Source organism: Hyperoodon ampullatus, assembly GCF_949752795.1.
Source record: "Hyperoodon ampullatus genome assembly, chromosome: 8".
In the NCBI taxonomy this organism is placed as follows: Eukaryota; Metazoa; Chordata; class Mammalia; order Artiodactyla; family Ziphiidae; genus Hyperoodon; species Hyperoodon ampullatus.
The window spans coordinates 85,999,552-86,020,284 of NC_136921.1; the positions used below are offsets into that span (position 1 = coordinate 85,999,552).

General features: G+C 38.5%; 1 protein-coding gene across 1 annotated transcript in view; it reads left to right on the forward strand.

Annotated features, from left to right (window-relative positions):
- Positions 1 to 362: 362 nt before the first annotated feature.
- GORASP2 (golgi reassembly stacking protein 2) overlaps positions 363 to 20,733 on the forward strand; it is a gene marked incomplete at its 5' end in the record, with an annotated part of 28,853 nt that continues 8,482 nt past the window's right edge. Inside the window, 6 exons of the mRNA XM_079710058.1 lie at positions 363 to 425; positions 12,960 to 13,040; positions 14,812 to 15,015; positions 15,916 to 16,002; positions 16,784 to 16,914; positions 19,906 to 20,038. Of these exons, the coding sequence (XP_079566184.1) occupies positions 363 to 425; positions 12,960 to 13,040; positions 14,812 to 15,015; positions 15,916 to 16,002; positions 16,784 to 16,914; positions 19,906 to 20,038 (699 nt within the window). The remainder of the gene's footprint in view (positions 426 to 12,959; positions 13,041 to 14,811; positions 15,016 to 15,915; positions 16,003 to 16,783; positions 16,915 to 19,905; positions 20,039 to 20,733) is intronic.

Here is a 20,733-nt window from a genome sequence, read left to right on the forward strand (position 1 = left end):
AGAGCGGGAACGCGTCTAGATGAATCTTGTCAAGCCCAGGGACCCGTAGTAAGGTGTAGAGACTGGATGAACCGTATTTCTGCTCTCTCGCGAGCACGAATAGGCCTCTCCCCGCCCTCCACTCCAGCCCTGCCTCCCAGGCTCAGACCCCTCCCGGTGGCTCGCGGCAGGTGGCGCTGTCTGCGGCGTCGCAGCGGCCCTGGCTGCCGCGGCGACGATCTCCCAGCGGGCAGTGCGGCCCGGCTCTCCTGAGGCTGCGAGTGCCACGTCCCAAGTGCTACGCGGAGGAGCGGAGAGGGCGGTGCGCGGGGAGGCGGGGAGCAGCGCGGAGCCCGGCCTGGCCACAGTGATCGCCCGCCGCCATGGGCTCCTCGCAGAGCGTCGAGATCCCAGGCGGGGGCACGGAAGGCTACCACGTCCTGCGGGTAAGGGCTTCGACGGCGGCCCGGGGGCGGCGGGCTGGAGGCGGGGCCCGGCCGCGGGGAGGCGGAGGCCCCGACGGGCTTCTTCCCGGGGCAGCCAGGCCCGACACCGCGAAAGAGAGGCGACCGCGGGCGCTGTTGGCCGAGGCCGGCTCAGGAGGCCGCTCACATCTCGCCTCCCCGGAGCGCCCCGGGCCCGGGTCCGCCGCTCCGGGAGGACTGGCAGGGACCAGAGGAGGCAGCCGGCGACTTGGCCAGGAGCGGCCCAGGCGAGAGGGCAACCTTGACTCCTTTCCTCTTCACGGCCTTCTCTGCCCACACCTCTTCATTCTTAGCTCCCAAAGTTAGGGAAGGCTCGGGCACAGTCTGCAAAAGAGCTGATGGTGAAGGTAGCATTTGAGTTTTCCGAGAAAAGGAAGCCTGGAACCCGCAGACTAGAGGCGGTGGACGCGACGGCAGGTGTTGATTCTCCTCCTCGCTGTCCGGGTGTCCGAAAAGGCCAGTTAAGCAAACAAAACGAAATGGCCTAGAAGTAGGTTTGACGGACTTAAATCTACTTGATTTTGACTGTGGTTTTTTCTCTCCTGTGTCGCTCCTGACCTTCCGAACCCTCCTCTTCCACATTTCCTGGCGGTGGGAACTTCCGTTCTCTTTTTTCTAAGGCTGCTCAGGGTGTGGTGGAGATTAAGGTTTAGATTCACAGTGTAAAAGAGGTAATGGAGAGGAACGGTTTTTTTTAAAAAAAAAAAATCCAGGTAAATAAAGGAAAGCAACTTCGGTCACCAGGATGCAGAGAAACAGTATTTCGAAAAGCGTTAGCTAAGCCCCAGTTATGAACAGCCTGGGTTGTACGGAGCGTGTGGTCCTTTCCTCAAGGAACTGGGAGTCTTTAAAAGAGGCAGTGTTGGTTGTGTGCTGTGACACCTGCGTTGAGTGATAACATGATGGACTGTCAACAAAGTGGCCCCAATCTGTAGCACCATTTCAGGACATAATATAGTGTAAATAGATAGCTCCTCACAGGCAAGAGCAATTTCACTGAAGGTGGGAAAGTGCACTTCCTGGTGCTAGTCATCTTCTTCCTTAGGTCCCATGTTTTAGGTGAGACAGCATTCTTAAACTAAATTACCAGACATCTGCTTGATAGGGCCGTTATCAATCACCTTTCTGATCTTCAGGATTATCACGTCTAATTATCTCTCCATTCTGCTAAAAATCCCTCTTGAAGCCATACGCTTGGTGGGAAAGGATGATTTTCCCAGAAAATAAAGGGAATCTATAAATAAACCATAATACCTTCCTGTTCTCTTCAGCTAAACCAACCCCCAAGTGCCACACTGATAGGGGAAATGGAAGGAGAATTGTCAGATCCCAGCTGTGAAGTGAAAGTTAGTGGCAGTACTTTCTCTATTCTCTGGTTTGATTCTGAGTTCTCTGCTTTGCGGTATGTTATCCAGTATTACTAGCTGATTCTCACAGTTGCTGATTGTGGCCATGAATCCTTGGGGATTCGTGATATTTTTATAATAACGCGCTAGGTAAAGCACAGTATTAATGAGTGTTAAAAGTCTGTAAGAAAGGTGTACACATCAAAAGGATTCCAGTTCAGTGACTCCTGCTGACTTTTGTTAATGACTACGTTCGTCGTTAAACAAGTTGAAGTGTATTTCTTTACATAGGTGCACCTCCGAAAATCAGCACTCATACATATTCAGTAGTGCAGATGCTGTTATTCTATAAATATGATTTTTAGAAGCACTAGGGGCAACCTTAGTTTCCAGTCTGCATCTGGAGCATAAATGTTGCAAAAGATGAAATAATTCTTTTTTCATTTGAATTTTATTAGAGGGAGCTTTAAAATAGTAATGATCATCTAGTTTAGGAGAATTTTTAAAAATGTTTCTGAGTTCCTAACCCACTCTGCCCTGATTCTGTAATTGGTTTCTTTATCTTTGTTTTTAGAGGGGAAAAGTACTCTGTTAAATCTCAACATATAAAAATTTTCTTTTCATTTGTTATTGCCTAAATTATGGTTGTATATTTCATCTCTGGATTACTGAGCTTGTAAACCAGAGTAAATATGGCAGGATAATCATGGAATAAAATCACCCATGTTTAACAAGTTCTAGAATGATTTAATTAGAAGTTAGTTTTCTTTAACAATTCCCTGGCCATTTCCTTGCTAGTGATAAAAACTTGTATGATTGTGTTTTGAAATACCAATTTATAGTGACACCCATATTCACTGCTATTTTATTACTGTTATTTTTAAATTGTATTCCTACAATTCAGAGATTGACCCTTATGTTTTCTCTGTTATTTTTTCATATCCATTGTTACATTCTGCTTTAAAAAATATTTAGAGGACAACCTTGAAATGTTTCCAGATTTTCTGCTATGAACAACATACTTACCTTTTTTTTTTTTTTTTTTTTTTTTTGCGATACGCGGGCTTCTCACTGCTGTGGCCTCTCCCGTTGCGGAGCACAGGCTCCGGACGCACAGGCCCAGCCGCTCCGCGGCATGTGGGACCCTCCCGGACCGGGGCACGAACCCGTGTGCCCCGCATCGGCAGGCGGACTCTCAACCACTGCGCCACCAGGGAAGCCCAACAGTGATTTTTTTTTTTTTTTTTTTTTTTTTTTTGCGGTACGCGGGCCTCTCACTGTTGTGGCCTCTCCCGTTGCGGAGCACAGGCTCCGGATGCGCAGGCTCCGTGGCCACGGCTCACGGGCCCAGCCGCTCCGCGGCATGTGGGATCCTCTCGGACCGGGGCACGAACCCGCTTCCCCCGCATCGGCAGGCGGATTCCCAACCACCGAGCCACCAGGGAAGCCCTATCTATTATGTATTAATGCACATTTTCATTTTGTGATCATATTGTATACCCAGCTCCCCATACTCACCCTAGAAGTAACCAACATAGTTTATGTATCATAGTTTATGTATCCTTTCAAAAATGTTTTATGCGTGTAAAAGAATCCACCAGCACCCCCAACCTTTCACTGTTTCTTTTTGTTTCCTTTTGTAACTGTTAGAATAACATGCTACATATGGTTAAACACCCTGGTCGTCTTTTTTGGCAGTGTCTTGTCTGTCTTTCCATAGCAGCGCACAGAGATTTGCCTCTTGTCTTCACCTAGCTCCATAGTAAGGCTGTTTATACCATAGTTTGGTTAAGCACCACCTCCTGGTGTTAGACATTTAGTTTTTCTAGTGTTTTGCTGTTACAAATACATATCTACAACCTTAAATCCTACCTTTCGTTTTCACTTAAAATGTATTTTCCCATATTATTGAATTGTAATGTCTTTATATAAACATTGGTCTTCATTTTAGTAAATTACTACATTGTTTTCTGATTATCGGCTCGTGTTCATTAGAGAGCATTTGGATAAGTTCAGAAAGTATAACAAAAAACCTAAATTACCTGTAATCCTACCATCTAAAGGTAAATACTGTTGAAGTATTTTTCCTCGTCTTTTTTTTCCCTGTGCCTACCATTGCCCTTTAGCCATGTTTCACAAAGATTTTGAGTAATATGATATAATCAAGTACAGTATGGCCAAAAGTTATCATAGGATGTTGGCTTTACAACCTAAATATCCAACAAATGAGGAATTGTTAAATAAATCAAGGCCTAACTACAGATTGGAATTCTGTGCATTCAGTGAAAATTATGTTTCAAAACACTCTGTGGTCACAGGTATGCCTCCGTGTGTGTGCATGTACACTTGAGTGCCTAGGGAAATAAAATGGAAAGGTAATAAGCCAGGATATTAAAAGGATTATTGATGGATGGTGACATTTTTATTCCTTTTAAATTTTAATATATTACCCCAAATTTTCACAGTGACTATGAAATATTTGTATATTTACAAAAAATATAGTTATAAAAATTATTTTTTGAAAGTGGACTCCTAGTGAAAGATTTTAAAATTTGTTCAGAAGCTTTCTTTTGAAAATAACATTATAGGGAATTCCCTGGCCATCCAGTGGTTGGGATTCCTTGCTTCCTCTGCAGGGGGCACCGGTTGGATCCCTGGCTGGGGAACTAGGATTCCACAAGCCGCAGGGCATGGCCAAAAAGAAAAAAAAAGAAAAAGAAAAAGAACGTTGAATTTCTGATTCCCTTATGCATTGGGTCCGGTTCCGCATTCACCATGCATACCACTTTTATTCCCATTCTCTAATCCTAACATAAGGCAGGAGAAATGTTAGCCAGGACTTCTCAGTTTTGTTAGAAGTTACTACAGTTGCAGTATGTTGAATACAGAATTCTTGTCTAGGTTTTCTATTAATTATCAAGTAAACCCAGCAAGACCATTTTCAAAATTACGTTTTTGGAGTTGCCTCATGGATGCCCATTATAAGATGTTTCTAAATTAAAATATTCAAATTAATTACACTCTACACTTAATATTCTTTGAAACAGAGGGTATCTGAGGACATTCTGGAACCAGCGTTCACACCAGTATGGGGATATGGAAAATGTCATGTTCACTGTTCCTTAGAATTTCCTCTGAGAGAGATTTTGAGATGATGGATGTTTTGAAGGAAAGGCCATTGAGATGAATTGTGTCTCCAGTGTAATAACAGGCCTTTGTCTTCTGAGCCATTTGCTGCAGACTGGGCAACATTAGGTACTCTCCTTAGAGGAGAAAGTGAGAGTAAGTGGAATTATTTCTATAGAAAACAGAATACCTAGACCGTATCTACTGTTATATAGATGTGCTCTTTTTCTTTTTTTTTAAGAGTTGCCTATACTTTTTTTAAAAATTAATTGATTAATTAGTTAATTTTATTTTTGGCTGTGTTTGGGTCTTCGCTGCTGCGCACAGGCTTTCTCTAGTTGCGGTGAGTGGGGACTACTCTTCGTTGTGGTGCGCGGGCTTCTCATTGCGGTGCTTCTCTTGTTGTGGAGCACAGGCTCTAAGCGTGCAGGCTTCAGTAGTTGTGGCACGTGGGCTCAGTAGTTGTGGCTCATGGGCTGTAGAGCACAGGCTCAGTAGTTGTGGCGCACGGGCTTAGTTGCTCTGCGGCATGTGGGATCTTCCCAGACCAGGACTCGAACCCATGTCCCCTGCATTGGCAGGTGGATTCTTAACCACTGCGCCACCAGGGAAGTCCCTAGATGTGCTATTTTTTAATGGAACCTAAGTAATCTACATGAAATCCTGCAAGATTTCAACTTGGTACTTGTTCTGAGAAAGTGAAATCCCATTATTTGATAGTCATAATTTTTTTAAAATTCTAACCCAGTGTTTCTCTAACTTTTTAAACTCATGCCCCCATTTGAAAAACATGAAAATCTCACTATTATCCCTTCTCTTCTCACTCATTCTGAAACAGTGGGTATAAAAAGAAAACAGTTGGGTTATTTGATGTTTTCCAAACATAAAGTTATAATTGAAAAAGCTTTATAAACAACATTTGAAGATTCTAACATGCTCCCAAAATTGATCTCTTCTAATAAAAGGCTGTGAAATTGTTTAATACACATTCTTTGATATTGCTTTCAAAGGTAGGAATCAGAATACTTCATTTTATTATGAATGAATGTTTTATTAATGCCATGAAATACAATGTTCGTGAACCTTAGGACACTTTTAGGAATTGTCAGTATAATTAGACATAAACTTTTCCTGATATTAATAAGCCTCAAACAAATTAATAGTGTCATGTTGTTTGTATACCCTTATATATTTTTGTGATGAAGTGTGCTTTAATGTATGGATCTTCAGGATCCTCATTTGGGGAGACCTGCTCTTGGTGGGTAATTATGGTTTCTGTCTCTGGTCAGTAAGTAGTAGAGTGCACAGAACTGGCTTCAGTGCCTTTCTGGGTCAGATACTGACAGGGCTTTTTAATAATTCCCCTGAAAATTTCAGAAGAATTGAACTTAGAGTAACCACTAATATCAGTACATTCATTTTGGTGGCTTTAATATTCTACCAAAAGGATTATATTGATTGATTTACTAATAAAAAAGCAGTTAACAATCTAAACTAGAAAATATCCATAAAGGTTTGATATGTGCTTTAGAATCTGACTGTAGATTGCCTTGGGAGTTGTGATTCTCAAGTAAGATGACTTTTTTTCAAACAACATATGCAAAAACAAAGTAGTTACTTTGAGAGACTGTATAGGTCCTCTTGGCATCGCATATCAATTTACTACAGCATGAAGAGAATAATGCTGGGGTTTTTTGGGTTTTGCTTGTATGTTTGTTTTTTTAAGCATCAGTGAGAGATCATGTAAGCACATTATCAGCAGTAAGGAACCTTGTCATCTTGTGGACATGCATACATTGAGAGACTATCATAGTAGACCACTGGAGACCACCCTTGTGAATCACTAGATTCTAGTGTCACTCCATCACTTCATTGTCTTCCCTTGGGCAAACCTTTGAACTTCTTTGAGCTTCATTCTTTTTATCTGAAAAGTGGGGATAAGAGTAGTGCCTCTTCCACCTTTTTTTTTTTTTTTTAACTAAAAACCACATTAGATAGTATACATGAAAATATTTTGAAAAAAATTGAGCACATTAAATTTCTTTATTAAAAAATGCTGTCTACTTCATTGGTTATTCTGAGGATTAAATGGTATATTCCATGTAAAGCACTTAACATAGCATCTGGAACATGATAAAAACTCAATAAATGTTAGCTGTTACCTTTATTATTAGCATTTACGTTATTGTGTCACCTATTGAGAACAACTATTATAGTCAATACTGCTTAAAATATACTTGTTGTAAACATTTTAATTAGTATTTCCATTTAATTAGTCATTCAGCAGCTACTTTTTGTCCATGTACCTAACCCTGTACGTTGCTGCTGTTTAAGTTTTGGATCAAATCTGACCCGTTAATTTTATAAATGTCCCTGTTAATTTTTAAAGATCCTCATTTTTGAGGAAATTTTACATCTGTATTTTAAAAGATAGGTGAGTGCCAGTGTCCTTTTCATTGCTTTGCAACAGTGTTACTAAACACCTGAACTAAAATGACCTACAGTCTGTATAATTAAAAATGATCTTGTTGGGTTTGATCCACACTGTAAAATCTATAGATAGCTTAACAACAGACTTCTTTCATGGTGAGTCATTCAATCTTAGAGACTATCTAGTCAGCCTCCTCACTTTACAGCTAAGGAAAAGGAGCACAGAAAGATTATTGCCTGACATCACACAGCAAGTTTTCTTTCCCTAAGAAACAAATACCTGAGTTGGTATTTGAAGAGTATAAAATGAGATGGCATGTTGTCAGAGTTTTAGTTTCTTTTGGAGCAGACCAGTTCCTTTCAGCATCGTTTTTCTAACATGCAGATCTTTTCTAGGAAGCTATGATGTAGTGATGGGTTTTTATTTCATTTAATTAGCTTTAGAATTTTATTTCAAATTTCTTCATATGTCACAAGTTACATCATTGGGTCAGAATCAGGAGAACATGCTCTTCGAGTTATTTTGATAAAACATGTGAAGAGAATGTTTTAACAGGTGAGCCTTGAACTCCTCCAGTCTAGCTTGGGGCTGTTACAAATAGTGCTGCTGTGAATGTTACATTGTATATGCCTTTAGAGAACATATGTATTCCCATTCCTACTGGGTATACTAAATAGTGTAATATTTGGCAAAGGTGTGTGTATTTTAGTATAGATATTGCCAAATAGCTTACTAACGTACATTCCCACTAGCAGCAATTAAGGTTTCTGATTGTTCCATATCCTCATAACACTTAGTATTTTCCGTCTTTTTCATCTTGGCCACTCTGATATGTGTGTAGTGGTATCCCATTGTGGTTTTAATTTACATTTCCTGATGACTGTTGAAGTCGACCACATTTTCATATTTATTGACTACTTCAGCATCCTCTTTTGTTTAGTGTCTGCTAAAATCTTTTCTCCATTTCTTTAAGTTGTCTGTCTTCTTTTTTAAACAGCTTTATTGAAATATAGTTTACATACCATTAAATTCAGTCTTTTAAAGTTTACAGTTCAGTGGTCGTTTAGTATATTCACCGAGTTGTGCAGCCATCATCAGTATCTAATTCCAGGACCTTTTTGTCACCCTAGAAACAAACTCCCTACCCATGAGCAGCTGCTCCCTTTTCCTCCTACTCCCAGCCCCTGGTCACCACTAATCTACTTTCTATGGATTTGCCTATTCTGGACATTTCATATAAATGGAATCATACAATATATGGTCTTTGTTACTGGCTTCTTTCACTTAGCGTAATGTTTTCAAGGTTCACTCATGTTGTAGCATATATCAATACTTAATTCCTTTTTATTGCCAAATAATATTCTATTCTATAAGTGTACCACATTTTGTTTATCCGTTCGTCAGTTGAAGGACATTTGGGTTGTTTCCACTTTTCAGCAGCTATGAAATTTGTGTATAAGTTTTTACATGGACATGTTTTCATTTCTTCTGGTTATATACCTAGGAGTGGAATTGCTAGGTCATACAATAACTCTTTGTTTGACATTTTGAGGATCTGCAAAACTGTTTTCCACAGAGGCTGCACCATTTTACATTCCCACCATCAAAGTATGAGGGTTCCAGTTTCTCCACATCCTTGCCAATCCTTGTTGTCTTTTTTACTTTAGCAGGTTTTGTGAATGTGAAGTGGTATCTCATTGTGGTTTCACTCTCCTTCTTAATGATTTGCAGTAATTCTAAATTTGTTCTGAATACAGTTCCTTTGTTGGATATTATGTTGTATCATTTCACTCTCTTAATTGTGTCTTTTGATGAGCAGAAGTTCATAGTTTTAGTAAAGTTTATCAGTTTTTTAAAAATTTATGGTTAGCTTTTTGTGTTCAGTTTAAGAAGTCTTGGGACTTCCTGGCGGTCCAGTGGTTAAGACTCTTCCAGTGCAGGGGGCACGGATTTGATCCCTGGTCAGGGAACTAAGATCCCGCATGCCATGCAGCCTGGCCAAAAAAAGAAAAGTGTTCATACTTGATGATCTCAAAGATATTCTATGTTTTTCTCTAAAAGCTTTATTGTTTTACATTTGACCTTTAGATCTGACATCCATATAGAATTGATTTTTGAGAGACAACATTTTTAAAAATGATTTATCTCCTCTTCCTACCTGACTAGCGTTCTATGTCTTTTTCTCTTTTTTTGTTTAAGAGGTGAGGGATAATTAATACATGGTTAGAAAAATAATGTAGTGTCCAGGAATTAATTGGTTATAAAGATTTGCCACCTTTATAAAGGTGGTGATTATGGAGTTAGGAAGAGGAGCTTAAGATTTGTAGGACTCCTATCATATGTCAGAGACTTCGCTAGGCATTTCATGAGCTTAAATTCATTCAATCTCTACAATATTCTCGTAAAGTAGATGGCATTTTCTCTTCCTTGCAGATGAGAAAATTGAGGCCCAGGAAGATAAACTTTCCCAAGCTCAAAAGCTAATAAGTAGGCAAACCATGACTCAAAATCAAGTCAGTTTGGGTCTAAAATTCTATTATCTTTTCACTGTACATTTTTTCAAAATCATGTAAAATCTTAAGTATTAAACTTTCAAATTTAATCTATTCATCTTAAATTGCTGTGATATATGGCCCAATAAAAAAATTAAATAGCCCATGGAGCCGGGTATATATGTTTTCTCTTTTCTTTTTTTAAATTAAGATGGTTTGAAGGAAGCAGATGAATCAACAATCATGAGATCTCATAGGGGACAAAGTATTGAAGTGGTAATCTGATGCTTGAGAGATTAGGTGCCTAAGAGATTCTTGTCAGTGGGTAATACTGCCAGAGGAACTTACCTTTGTGGATGTTTAACTTGTGGTGTAGTAGAATTTATTTTCCATGCTATGAAATGTCGGAAATTTTCTTTAAATGAATTAGTGTCAAAGAAAGCATTTTCTAGGGCTCCCTCTGCTGGCTTCCTAGAAGTAATTAAGATACCTAGATGCCAGAATTGTGCTGGTACTAATGATGTAAATAAATTTAGGAAAGAAATTAATTTCAGGGTCCATTAGAAACAGAGATATCGATGTTTCTAGCAAATGAAAATAGAAAATAGAGAAAGGATTATTTACATTTATTTATTTATTTTAGAATCCAAATTTAGCTATTAAACCTTTTTAGAGTTATGGGGAAGAACAATTCTAATGGTATTGGAAACTTTCCATTTCAAACAAATAGTGGTAAAACTTGATCCTTGGAGGGTGGCATGATAAGAATCAGTGTGTGGGATCACCTTTCTTGGTTGGTGATGATATTACAAAAGTATTGCCTTTAGCCCTTTTTAACTAAAAGGTAAAGTGTTGGCAGTCTCAGTGGAGAAGTCTGAAATTGATCAATGGACTAGTTTCTAGATAAAATGGTCATTTGGAAACATTTCCAGTCAGAGAATTAGGTGATTAGATGTGGACCCGGTTAAATGAGAAATTCCCTTCTGAGGGGGCTTCTAGGGTCTGTGCTAATTATCCTCTTTTCACACCTCAGGCATTTCGAACCTAATTGATAGGAACCTAATAGACAGGCATCTTACACCTAGGGTATTATGATTTTTTTTGCCAGCTAGCTGTGACTTGACGTCTCTTTTCTTCTCATAATAGCTCCAGGCAGCCACGATTTTCCTTTCAGAGTTGCCATTTGAGGAGAAATCTATCTGCCATTTTGGAATATAAAATAGCCCCCATTTAAGAAAACTGAGTATAAAGAAAATAAACAGTATGTACTGATTATTTTTATTAGAGAGCCAACACCTTTAAATAATAAGTCCCTTTGATATTTAACTCATTTAATTTACAAAACGATTTAACCCCACATTTGCAGGAAATTTTACATAAAACAAGGTCAAACAGTTTTAGCAAGTTAAACATTGAGCCATCTTTATAATGGACAACTAACTATTCCTTACTGTGACAAATGAAGAAAATCTAGTTTTACTTCTTCAGAGGCAATGATAGTATAATTTGGCTTTAAATGAATAAAAGGTAACATTAATCCAAATAGTAATGAATGTGTCGTTAATCCAAGATCAAGTCTCATTAATCCAAGAAGTCTGGTATAAGAGGGACATATTCTGGGAACAATTTGGGTTCCATTTTGAAAGCATTAAAATGATTTGTTACTGTGTGAATAGCTACAGATTGATGATGTATGGATGGATGTGGATATATTATTTGCATTAGCCTCAGAATTGACTATTAAAACTGTTTAGACTATTATATAAGTTCAGCCTACAAATATCAATGCAGACTCTTTTCATAGGATAGTTTTGACAGTATTTAGTAACATCAAGCAGAATAAAAATTCCTTAAAACATTATGAAAATATTTTAGAGAAAATGCAAAATGTTCTGTATTAACTTTTTGCTCTTTTGTCATATTACTACCATTACTAGCTACTAATATTTATATTACTGCAAATTTAGGAAATTTAATAGTTTAGTTTAATCCATTTCAAATTGAGGATGCTAAACATTTTAGTTGCTGAGAAACTAGGTAATCTTAATCTTCCATGTAAAATCTTCTATAAGTCTAGCTCCAATCTTTCCTTCCAGCCTTCTTACTGGACTAATAGTTATATACTTTTGAGTTTCACCTCTACCACTACCCAGCTGTAAGACCATAGGCAATTCATAAGATGGTTTCTTCACCTGTAAAATAAAAGAATTGCACAAAATCCATGGTTTTAACACTTTATTTGGGTTGAGGAGAAACCCTTTGAGAATCTGATGAAAGCCATGGATCTTTACACCCTGAAAACTGCTGATTCATACAAAATGTTGCATATAATTTATTTCTATCCCATACCACCCTGTTGTCTCTAGGTATACGATATTATGATCCTCATTTTTCAGACTCCCCCTGGGTTTTTACTAATATTATGTCTTCAACTTTCAAATGTTTTTTCTCATCCCCTTATCCATCTGCACCTTTGAAAGTTCTACCCCCTTCTAAAGCACAATTCAAATGTCATTTTTTTTTCTGTGAAACTTCTTCAGTCAGATTTAATCTTCCCCTTAGAACTTTGTGCCTCCATTATAACCATTAACATCTTTGGTCTTGTATTACAGCTATTAGAGGTCTGTGTCCTCCATCTCCCCTTCTTCTTGCATGTTCCTCAACAGGTTATAAGTGTCTTGATAACAGCAGCTATGTTCCTACATTAGTTTTGTAATTGAATAGTGTCTTGCTAGTAGTAGTCATGTAGTAAGTAGAATAAATTAATTTGAATTTGCTGCTCAGTTGTAATGATTAACTGTCTGCTATGCCATGTACTAAATGCTGGGAGGATTGTCCCCCACCCCCCAAAAAGCAGAAAGTGGTGTGAAATAGAACCATAGAGGAAAAACCTCATGTATGAGATGAATTTAAAGAATGAGTAGAATTTAGGGAGCTGCAGGGGCATTATCTGGGAGATAAAGAGAAATAAGAGAACTAGTGGGTACCTGTATCAATGAAATTAATCTATTTTTACCGAAAAGTGATGGGTATTAAAATTTAGCTTTTGATTCATAATTAAGCTTTGCATTTTTCATTTTTGGCATTTTTGTTTTTACAGGTACAAGAAAATTCCCCAGGACACAGAGCTGGACTGGAGCCATTCTTTGACTTTATTGTTTCTATTAATGGTTCGAGATTAGTAAGTTCAGCTTTTTGTAGTTACGCCTATGGTATTTTGTAATCTTTTGAAAATGGAATTTTTCAGATTATCTGGGATGGATGTTTATTCATTGGTTACAAACATTATTTAGAGTATGATACCAATAAAATAACCCTGTGTTAGTAAACATGAGAATGTCAAATATAGAATACTATACCTCACACTCCAGTGATTATCTTAGGAGAAGAAAATCACTGGAGACTTTTACTTTATATGTTAAATATTTAATTTTTTTAAGCAGAAAGACGTGGTTTTGTTGCTTTTTCAAAGGTGTCAGACTTTTGTAGGTTATTGACAAATGGATTAGTAAAGACTCATTCTCAAGTAACTTGTCAGTTTTCTTGTTGCTCAATTCCCTGATATATCAATAGAAATAATGTTACAAAACTGTAGAGATGTGTTCCAGAAGTGCACAATTAAAACCACTTTTTATGGGCTTCCCTGGTGGCGCAGTGGTTGAGAGTCCGCCTGCCGATGCAGGGGACTCGGGTTCGTGCCCCGGTCCGGGAAGATCCCACATGCCACGGAGCGGCTGGGCCCGTGAGCCATGGCCGCTGAGCCTGCGTGTCCAGAGCCTGTGCTCCGCGACAGGAGAGGCCACAACAGTGAGAGGCCCGCGTACCGCAAAAAAAAAAACAACAAAAACCCCCCCCACTTTTTATAAGTTGCTTTCAGTTTACATGTAGTAAAGTCCAATATGAAGGAAACTATAATTTCAGTAAAGGAAATTCTTATGACAATGGCTGCTTTGTTGGTTTATTTTTTCACAACAGTCTTAAGTTTTTGTTCATTACTACCAACATCACCTACGTAATGGCCTTTATTCGTTTATGTAATGAAATATTTAACATACTGTTTCCGTTTTCTTTTCCTGCCAGTTTGTAATAAAGTGTATTTGTAGGAGTAGAGTCCAAAATTAAACTTCAACTCTAGCAAATGTTTTAGATTTTTAAAATCAAAGTCATACCAACTCTGTTAGTAATATGTCTTCTTGTGGAGTATTTTGGTTTTTTATCATTGAAGCCCCGGATCATTTCAAATAATGTTGGCTTACAAATTCTGTAATTCCATAGTCATCTCTGGAGTTGTTTCTAATGTTACTTGGACACAAGTACACGTGCCTGACGCACAGTGGGGCCAGACAGTACCGAATGTCAGAGTCTGGAGCAGAGAAAGGTTTATTGCAGGGCCAAGCAAGGAGAATGGGTGGCTCATGTTCAGAAAAACCCGAACTCCCCAAAGGGTTTCAACAAAGCATTTTTAAAGGCAAGGGGAGGGGAGGGGTGTCCCAGGGTATGTGATCAGCTCATGCACAATTCTCTGGTTAATGGTTATCAATCCTTAGGCGCCAGTAGGTCTGGAAGCTACCTGCTCATGATCTTCAGGTAGTTAATTTCTTCCTTTTGGTGGTGGTTTTTAGTATTTGAAAAACTCAGGAAATATGCATGAGATACTATTATCTGGGTACTTCAGAGAGGTACTACAGCAGAGGATAGGGGGAAAGGCCTGTCCCAGGAAGGCCCCATAGGGTCCTGCTCTGTTACACTAACATAAGTTCTTAATTTCTTGACATTCTTTTACTTTGAGGAGTATTTGAATGTTAATGAAACCTCCACCTATTGAATGTTTTATTTATGTTAATAATATTATTCCAATAGGGCCATGGGATGCTTAAGGTAAGATAACTAACATTAGATTTTTACTGTTAAGTACATGTTTTTTATTAAGAAAAATTTCTATGTGTTTACAGAATAAAGACAATGATACTCTTAAGGATCTACTGAAAGCAAATGTTGAAAAGCCTGTAAAAATGCTTATCTACAGTAGTAAAACACTGGAGCTGCGAGAGACCTCAGTCACACCGAGTAACATGTGGGGTGGCCAGGGCTTGTTGGGAGTGAGCATTCGTTTCTGCAGCTTTGATGGGGCAAATGAAAACGTTTGGCATGTGTTGGTAGGTATCAACTGTGAACTGTTACTTGCAGTTTAAGAAACAGTGTAGAAGGGTGTTTTAATAGTGGTTGTCTCCAATTTGGTGAGATTGTAGGGGTACTATTAGGCTACATTTAGTTTCTGAAAATCAGAATTGATTGCTTTTAAAATATGGATTAGTAAAAAAGAAAAACAACTTGAGGAAGAGAAGCAAATATGATGCCTAAGAACTATTTTTCTTTTTTTTTTTTTGTGGTACGTGGGCCTCTCACTGTTGTGGCCTCTCCCGTTGCGGAGCACAGGCCCCGGACACACAGGCTCAGTGGCCATGGCTCACGGGCCCAGCCGCTCTGCGGCATGTGGGATCTTCCCGGACCGGGGCACGAACCCGTGTCCCCTGCATCGGCAGGCGGACTCTCAACCACTGCACCACCAGGGAAGCCCAAGAACTATTTTTCTAATGATTTATCCATTAGAAGAAGGTATTTTAAAGCAAATAGCTACAGGAACTTCCCTGGTCGTCCAGTGGTTAAGACTCCACATTCCCAATGCAGGGGGCCCGGGTTCGATCCCTGGTCAGGGAGATAGATCCCACATGCTGCAACTAAAGATCCGCATGCCGCAATGAAAATCCCGTGCTGCAACTAAGACCTGGCGCAGCCAAATAAATAAATAAATATTAAAAAATAAAATAAAGCAAATAGCTACAGAAATGTTTTAAATATTTGTTAAATATTGTGGGTTGTTTAATGCTTGGGAGATTAAATATATATATATATATCCTATAGTTTCTGATCTGACATCTCTAACAAGAAAAATATAGGGGGGGTTAAATTACTATAATTAAGGACTGAACTATACAATTTGGAAGATTATTTTATATGCAGTAATTTGATGGGGGGTTGTTTTTGTGTCATCCTAGGAAGTGGAATCAAATTCTCCTGCAGCACTGGCAGGTCTTAGACCTCACAGTGATTATATCATTGGAGCAGATATGGTCATGAATGAGGTAATTCATTTGTTTATTAATACTAACAATTATTTAACATTTTCTCATTTATGGTTAAGTTCAGAAGTATATTTGCACACTTTACATTTAAAGTTGAAATTTAGGTCTTTGCTGATCAAGATAGCTTACGCTCCAGGGTGTTAAACAGAAATCTGGGAGGTGTCTTACTAGGTACAGCTGTGAGGAAAAACATACACTCTGTGGCAATTGCACAAATTTTGTGTATGGTATATATTAGAAATCTCTTGTACCTCAAGATTAAATTGAATCCTCATCTTGATTATTGATTTCCTTTTCTCTTCTCCTTTCTAAGGTAACAAAATTGGCTTCGCTGTGTTTGTTGGATCCTTTTCCTTGTCTGTTAGCTAGTGGAAGTATATATTGCTAAATCACAAATGAGAGAAAAAATAAGGTGCCCAGCGAACCAGGTCTTAATAATGGATAGTAAGCAGAATATGTAGAATTTGGGTATAGAAGACTTTTACTAAAATTGCTGACTAGGTCTTACAGAACTGGACATGAGGCCTTGCGTTGTGTAGATAGGTAATATATTGAATTAAACCTCATTTGGAGTATTGGTTTTAAGAAATGATTTTTATGTCTAGCAACAGGGCCCAGAATCTGGTTTTTGTGTATGTGGTTTTTTTCGTTCTTGTTGTTTTAGGTGTGTTTTTTGTTTGTTTGTTTTAGATTTTTGTTGTTTTAGATATTAGTCAGGTTCGAGACCTACTATTCTAAAGTTCAGTAACAAAAACATTTTTCTCCTGTAATGCTTTTGCAGTCTGAAGATCTGTTCAGCCTTATTGAAACACATGAAGCAAAACCATTGAAACTTTATGTGTATAATACAGACACTGATAACTGTCGAGAAGTGATTATTACACCAAATTCTGCATGGGGTGGAGAAGGCAGGTAAGGTCATTTTTTAGACTAAGTTATGACTACTTAAATTTACCAGTCAGATATTGTAAACATTGTAACATTGTAAACATGTTATTGTAAACATTGTTTTTATTTTGAAACAAGTTATTGGTTTATTGTAAGACTTCTCTTGAGAAAAGGAAAGAGCTAACCTAGAATATTGAATCCAATAATTCATATTTTTAAAGCACATATTTAGTGAGCATGGTACACATACCCAGTCCTTTTTTTTCTGATCTAAGAACTAACAAACTTTTTTGTTTTGTTATCTTAGTAAAATAGTTTTCAGTTTTATTTTATTTTCCCAAAATTCCCTCCTCAGCAGTGGGACAATACAGTATAACTTTCTCTAGCTGCTGGGGAAATTTCTTAGCACTTTGTGGAAACTGTTACCTTTTAGAAATGGACAGGCTGATTTTAACCAGAAGTTAGACAAAATTGCAACAACAATAAAAAGCAATTTAGAAAGAGGATCAAGCCAAGCAGAAAAGCAAACTTTATAAAATCAGTTTTCTGGGACTGTTCATCAAGTCAGTTCCCTAATTTCAAAAGGCCAGACCAAAGCAAAGCATGACTTAACATGGTATCTTTAGGTCTTCTGTCTACTGTTTAAATTGAAATTTTTCATTATTTTGAAAGTTCTAAGAACCTTTTTTAATTTGAGGAATTGTTGAGTGTAAACCAGAATTATATGAAAGCCTAGAGTTTGGAAACTTCTACCAGTGTTTTATAAAAGTTCCAGCACTTGCTGGGAAAAGGATGACTTAGTTGATGCAGACGGAGAAAGCCTGTTTGCTCACAGTACCTTTACCCACACTACCTGAGGTTCTACAGCTAAATGTATATTGCCACCAGAATGCTAACTTGTTGCAATTTGAGAAAATGAGATAGAAAATGTGGCCTTTCTGGGGGCCATACTTGACCACGTTATCATTGTCCTTTGTCCAGGTTTGTAAACACACAGAAAGATGATATTTTTAAGGTATTCAAAGTTGATTCCATTTCAGAGGGACTGCCTCATATAAACTAAATTTGCAAAGAAGCTTCTGTCTTCATTAGAGTGGCAAATTTTCAGTTTACAATAGAAAAATACCCCCTCTCCAGTTAGAATAATACTTAGATCCTATTACTACCACAAGATTGCTTGGTGAGCATGAAATCAAAGTCTTAAGGAAGAGATTCTAGATGGTGAAGTTCAGCAGCAAAGAACATTACTAGTTCATTCATTTTTAATTATGCTGACTAAATACTGCTACATTCTTGTTCTTGGAGCCCTTCTTTTCTAGACTTTAGCAGTTATTCCTTTTCTATGGAAGACATTTTTCCTATTGACATGGTTTAGTACCACTGATAAGCCATTGCTTTAGACAGGTGCATACAGACCACTTTCCTGAGTCCGCCCCCATTTGGCATATGTGTGCTTCTGGTTTTCATTCCTTCCTCAGAGGCTGACCACATTGCTTTCATTACAGCACATTTTTCTTAGCTTCATTCTTGGGCTGTCTTTAAATTTATGGAGGTCTCCCTCTTGCCTCAAGTGCCTTCTCTACCACCACTTAGTTCTTTTGATTAATAAGCACCTTGTTTTTCAATGTAGCTACCTCTGAAAGGCTTGTATTGATCAGTATAAATTATTTAATCTTTCTTTCTTCCTCTAAATCTATCTGAGATCCAGTTCAGTAAAATTTGCAGCTTGATGGTATAGGGAGGAAAAGTGAGAGAAGAGGAAACAAGTAATTTTTTAATATGAAGCACTGTTATGAAATCAGATTTGGATAAGGAAGAGCCAAAGTTGGCCACTGCCTGCTCTCCCCGCTTTTGGTGGTAGTAGTACCCATGGAAATAACAGATGCCCTGGCAGGAGAGAGGCACAGTGATACCTGTGCATGTCCTACTCAGAAAGTGCAAGTAGTTTGGAAAATAAAGGCAATTGTGATGGAAACATAAGTTGGAACCTGATTGTGAAAAGCCTTAAATACCATGGTCAGGAATTTGGATATACTTCGGGCAGTGTTAGTTCTATAATATTGTAACAGTGAGGGTTCTTTGGTTCCAAACAGTAGAAACCAGCTGCAGCAGACATGAATTTATAGCTACGGAGTCACTCATATAATCAAAGACTCAGAATGGGAAAGGACAGGACTCAGACACCTTTAGGGATTTAGAAAGGAAGAACTAATTGGCAATTTCATCACTTTCTACTGAAGGGATAAAGCCATTTTGGTTTTTTCTGTCACTTCCAAGATTTGCAGCCCTGGGCAAGAGAGGTAAATTGGCCTGGCTCTGGTCATGAGCCACTCCTTGTTTTGGGCAGGACAGGCCCCCTGATTGACAGTCCCACCCATGCTGCACAGAACGGCAGAGTAGTTCTCCAAAGGGAAGAAGGAAAAGGGAATGTTGGGAAGACAACAGACTCTGGAAAGAAGACAACAGACTATGGGAAGATCACTCTGGAAAGTGATTGTATCTTATTAGAAAAATATCTCTGGTGTCATTGGGAGGATGAATTAGAAGGAATCTGGATTATTTTGGATTGATATGTGTCAGGTTCTGAAATAGACCTATAGGTTGTGTAAATGACATCAACATGCAAAAGTGCTTGGAGCCCTTCAGTGGAAAGGCTATATGTCATTCATTGAGCAAATAATTATTTAGTGTCTGCCATGTGCCAGGAACTGTTAAGGCAGTAAACATAACAAGGTCTCTGCCTTCAAGGACCTTACCATTTTATTGGGGGAGACAAAATAAACAAATAAATATGCAATGTGTTGGATGGTGATAAATACTTGAAGAAAAATAAAGGAGAGTACGGTTAGTGTCTGTGGTGGAGAGAAGGGTGCTATTTAATAAAGGGTTGTCAGAGGAGACTTCTGATAAGATGACAGTATTTAAAAGAATGGAGATTTGTTTTTCTGTTTCAAAACCTCAAAAATGCAAGCTGTGATTGATAACAATAACTTTAAGAAAAAAATATCTTCATAGCCTAGGATGTGGCATTGGATATGGTTATTTGCATCGAATACCTACACGCCCATTTGAAGAAGGAAAGAAAATTTCTCTTCCAGGACAGATGACTGGTACACCTATTACTCCTCTTAAAGATGGATTTATGGAGGTAAGATAACTTTACTGCCTGATTATACCATAACTTCCCACCCAGATGAATAGATGTGTGGGGTGATAGCACTTATTTGAGACTGGGCAGATGATGAGTTAAATATTGACATGTTGGATTTGATGTTCCTGTAGGATATCCAAATGGATATTTTCTGGTTCTGGATTTCAGGAAAGAGGGCAAGGCTAGAGATACAGATTTGGGAATAAGCAGAGAGAGGGTAATTTAATCCAATGAACATTGATAAAAATCATCAAGGGACTGGGCCTGGGTGGGTCAGAGGACCGAGGCCAGAATCTTGAACATACCTAGTGTTTAAATGGATGGGCAGAGAAAGGGCATTCAGCAAAGGAAGCTCAGGAGAAGGCCAAAGGGAGAGAACAGCGCTTCAGGAAAGGGGGCATAGGCAGCTATGTGAGGTACCGCAGAGAAGTCAGGTGAGAGAAGGAGTGAAAAAACATGTCCTGGGCTAGAGCAACTTAAGGCTTGATGGGATGCAGATACCAACTTACAGGAGATGGAGGGTGAGTGGTGAGTGATAAGGTGATGATAGCTGCTGCTTCCTATTTCAAGAAACTTGACTGGGAAAGCAAAGAGAGCTAGGGGTGTGGGAAGTATTACAGGATCAAAGTGAGGCTTTTTAAGGAATAAGAGGTATTTGTGCAGGCTTATAGGCTTTTAAAATGTTTCCTGTG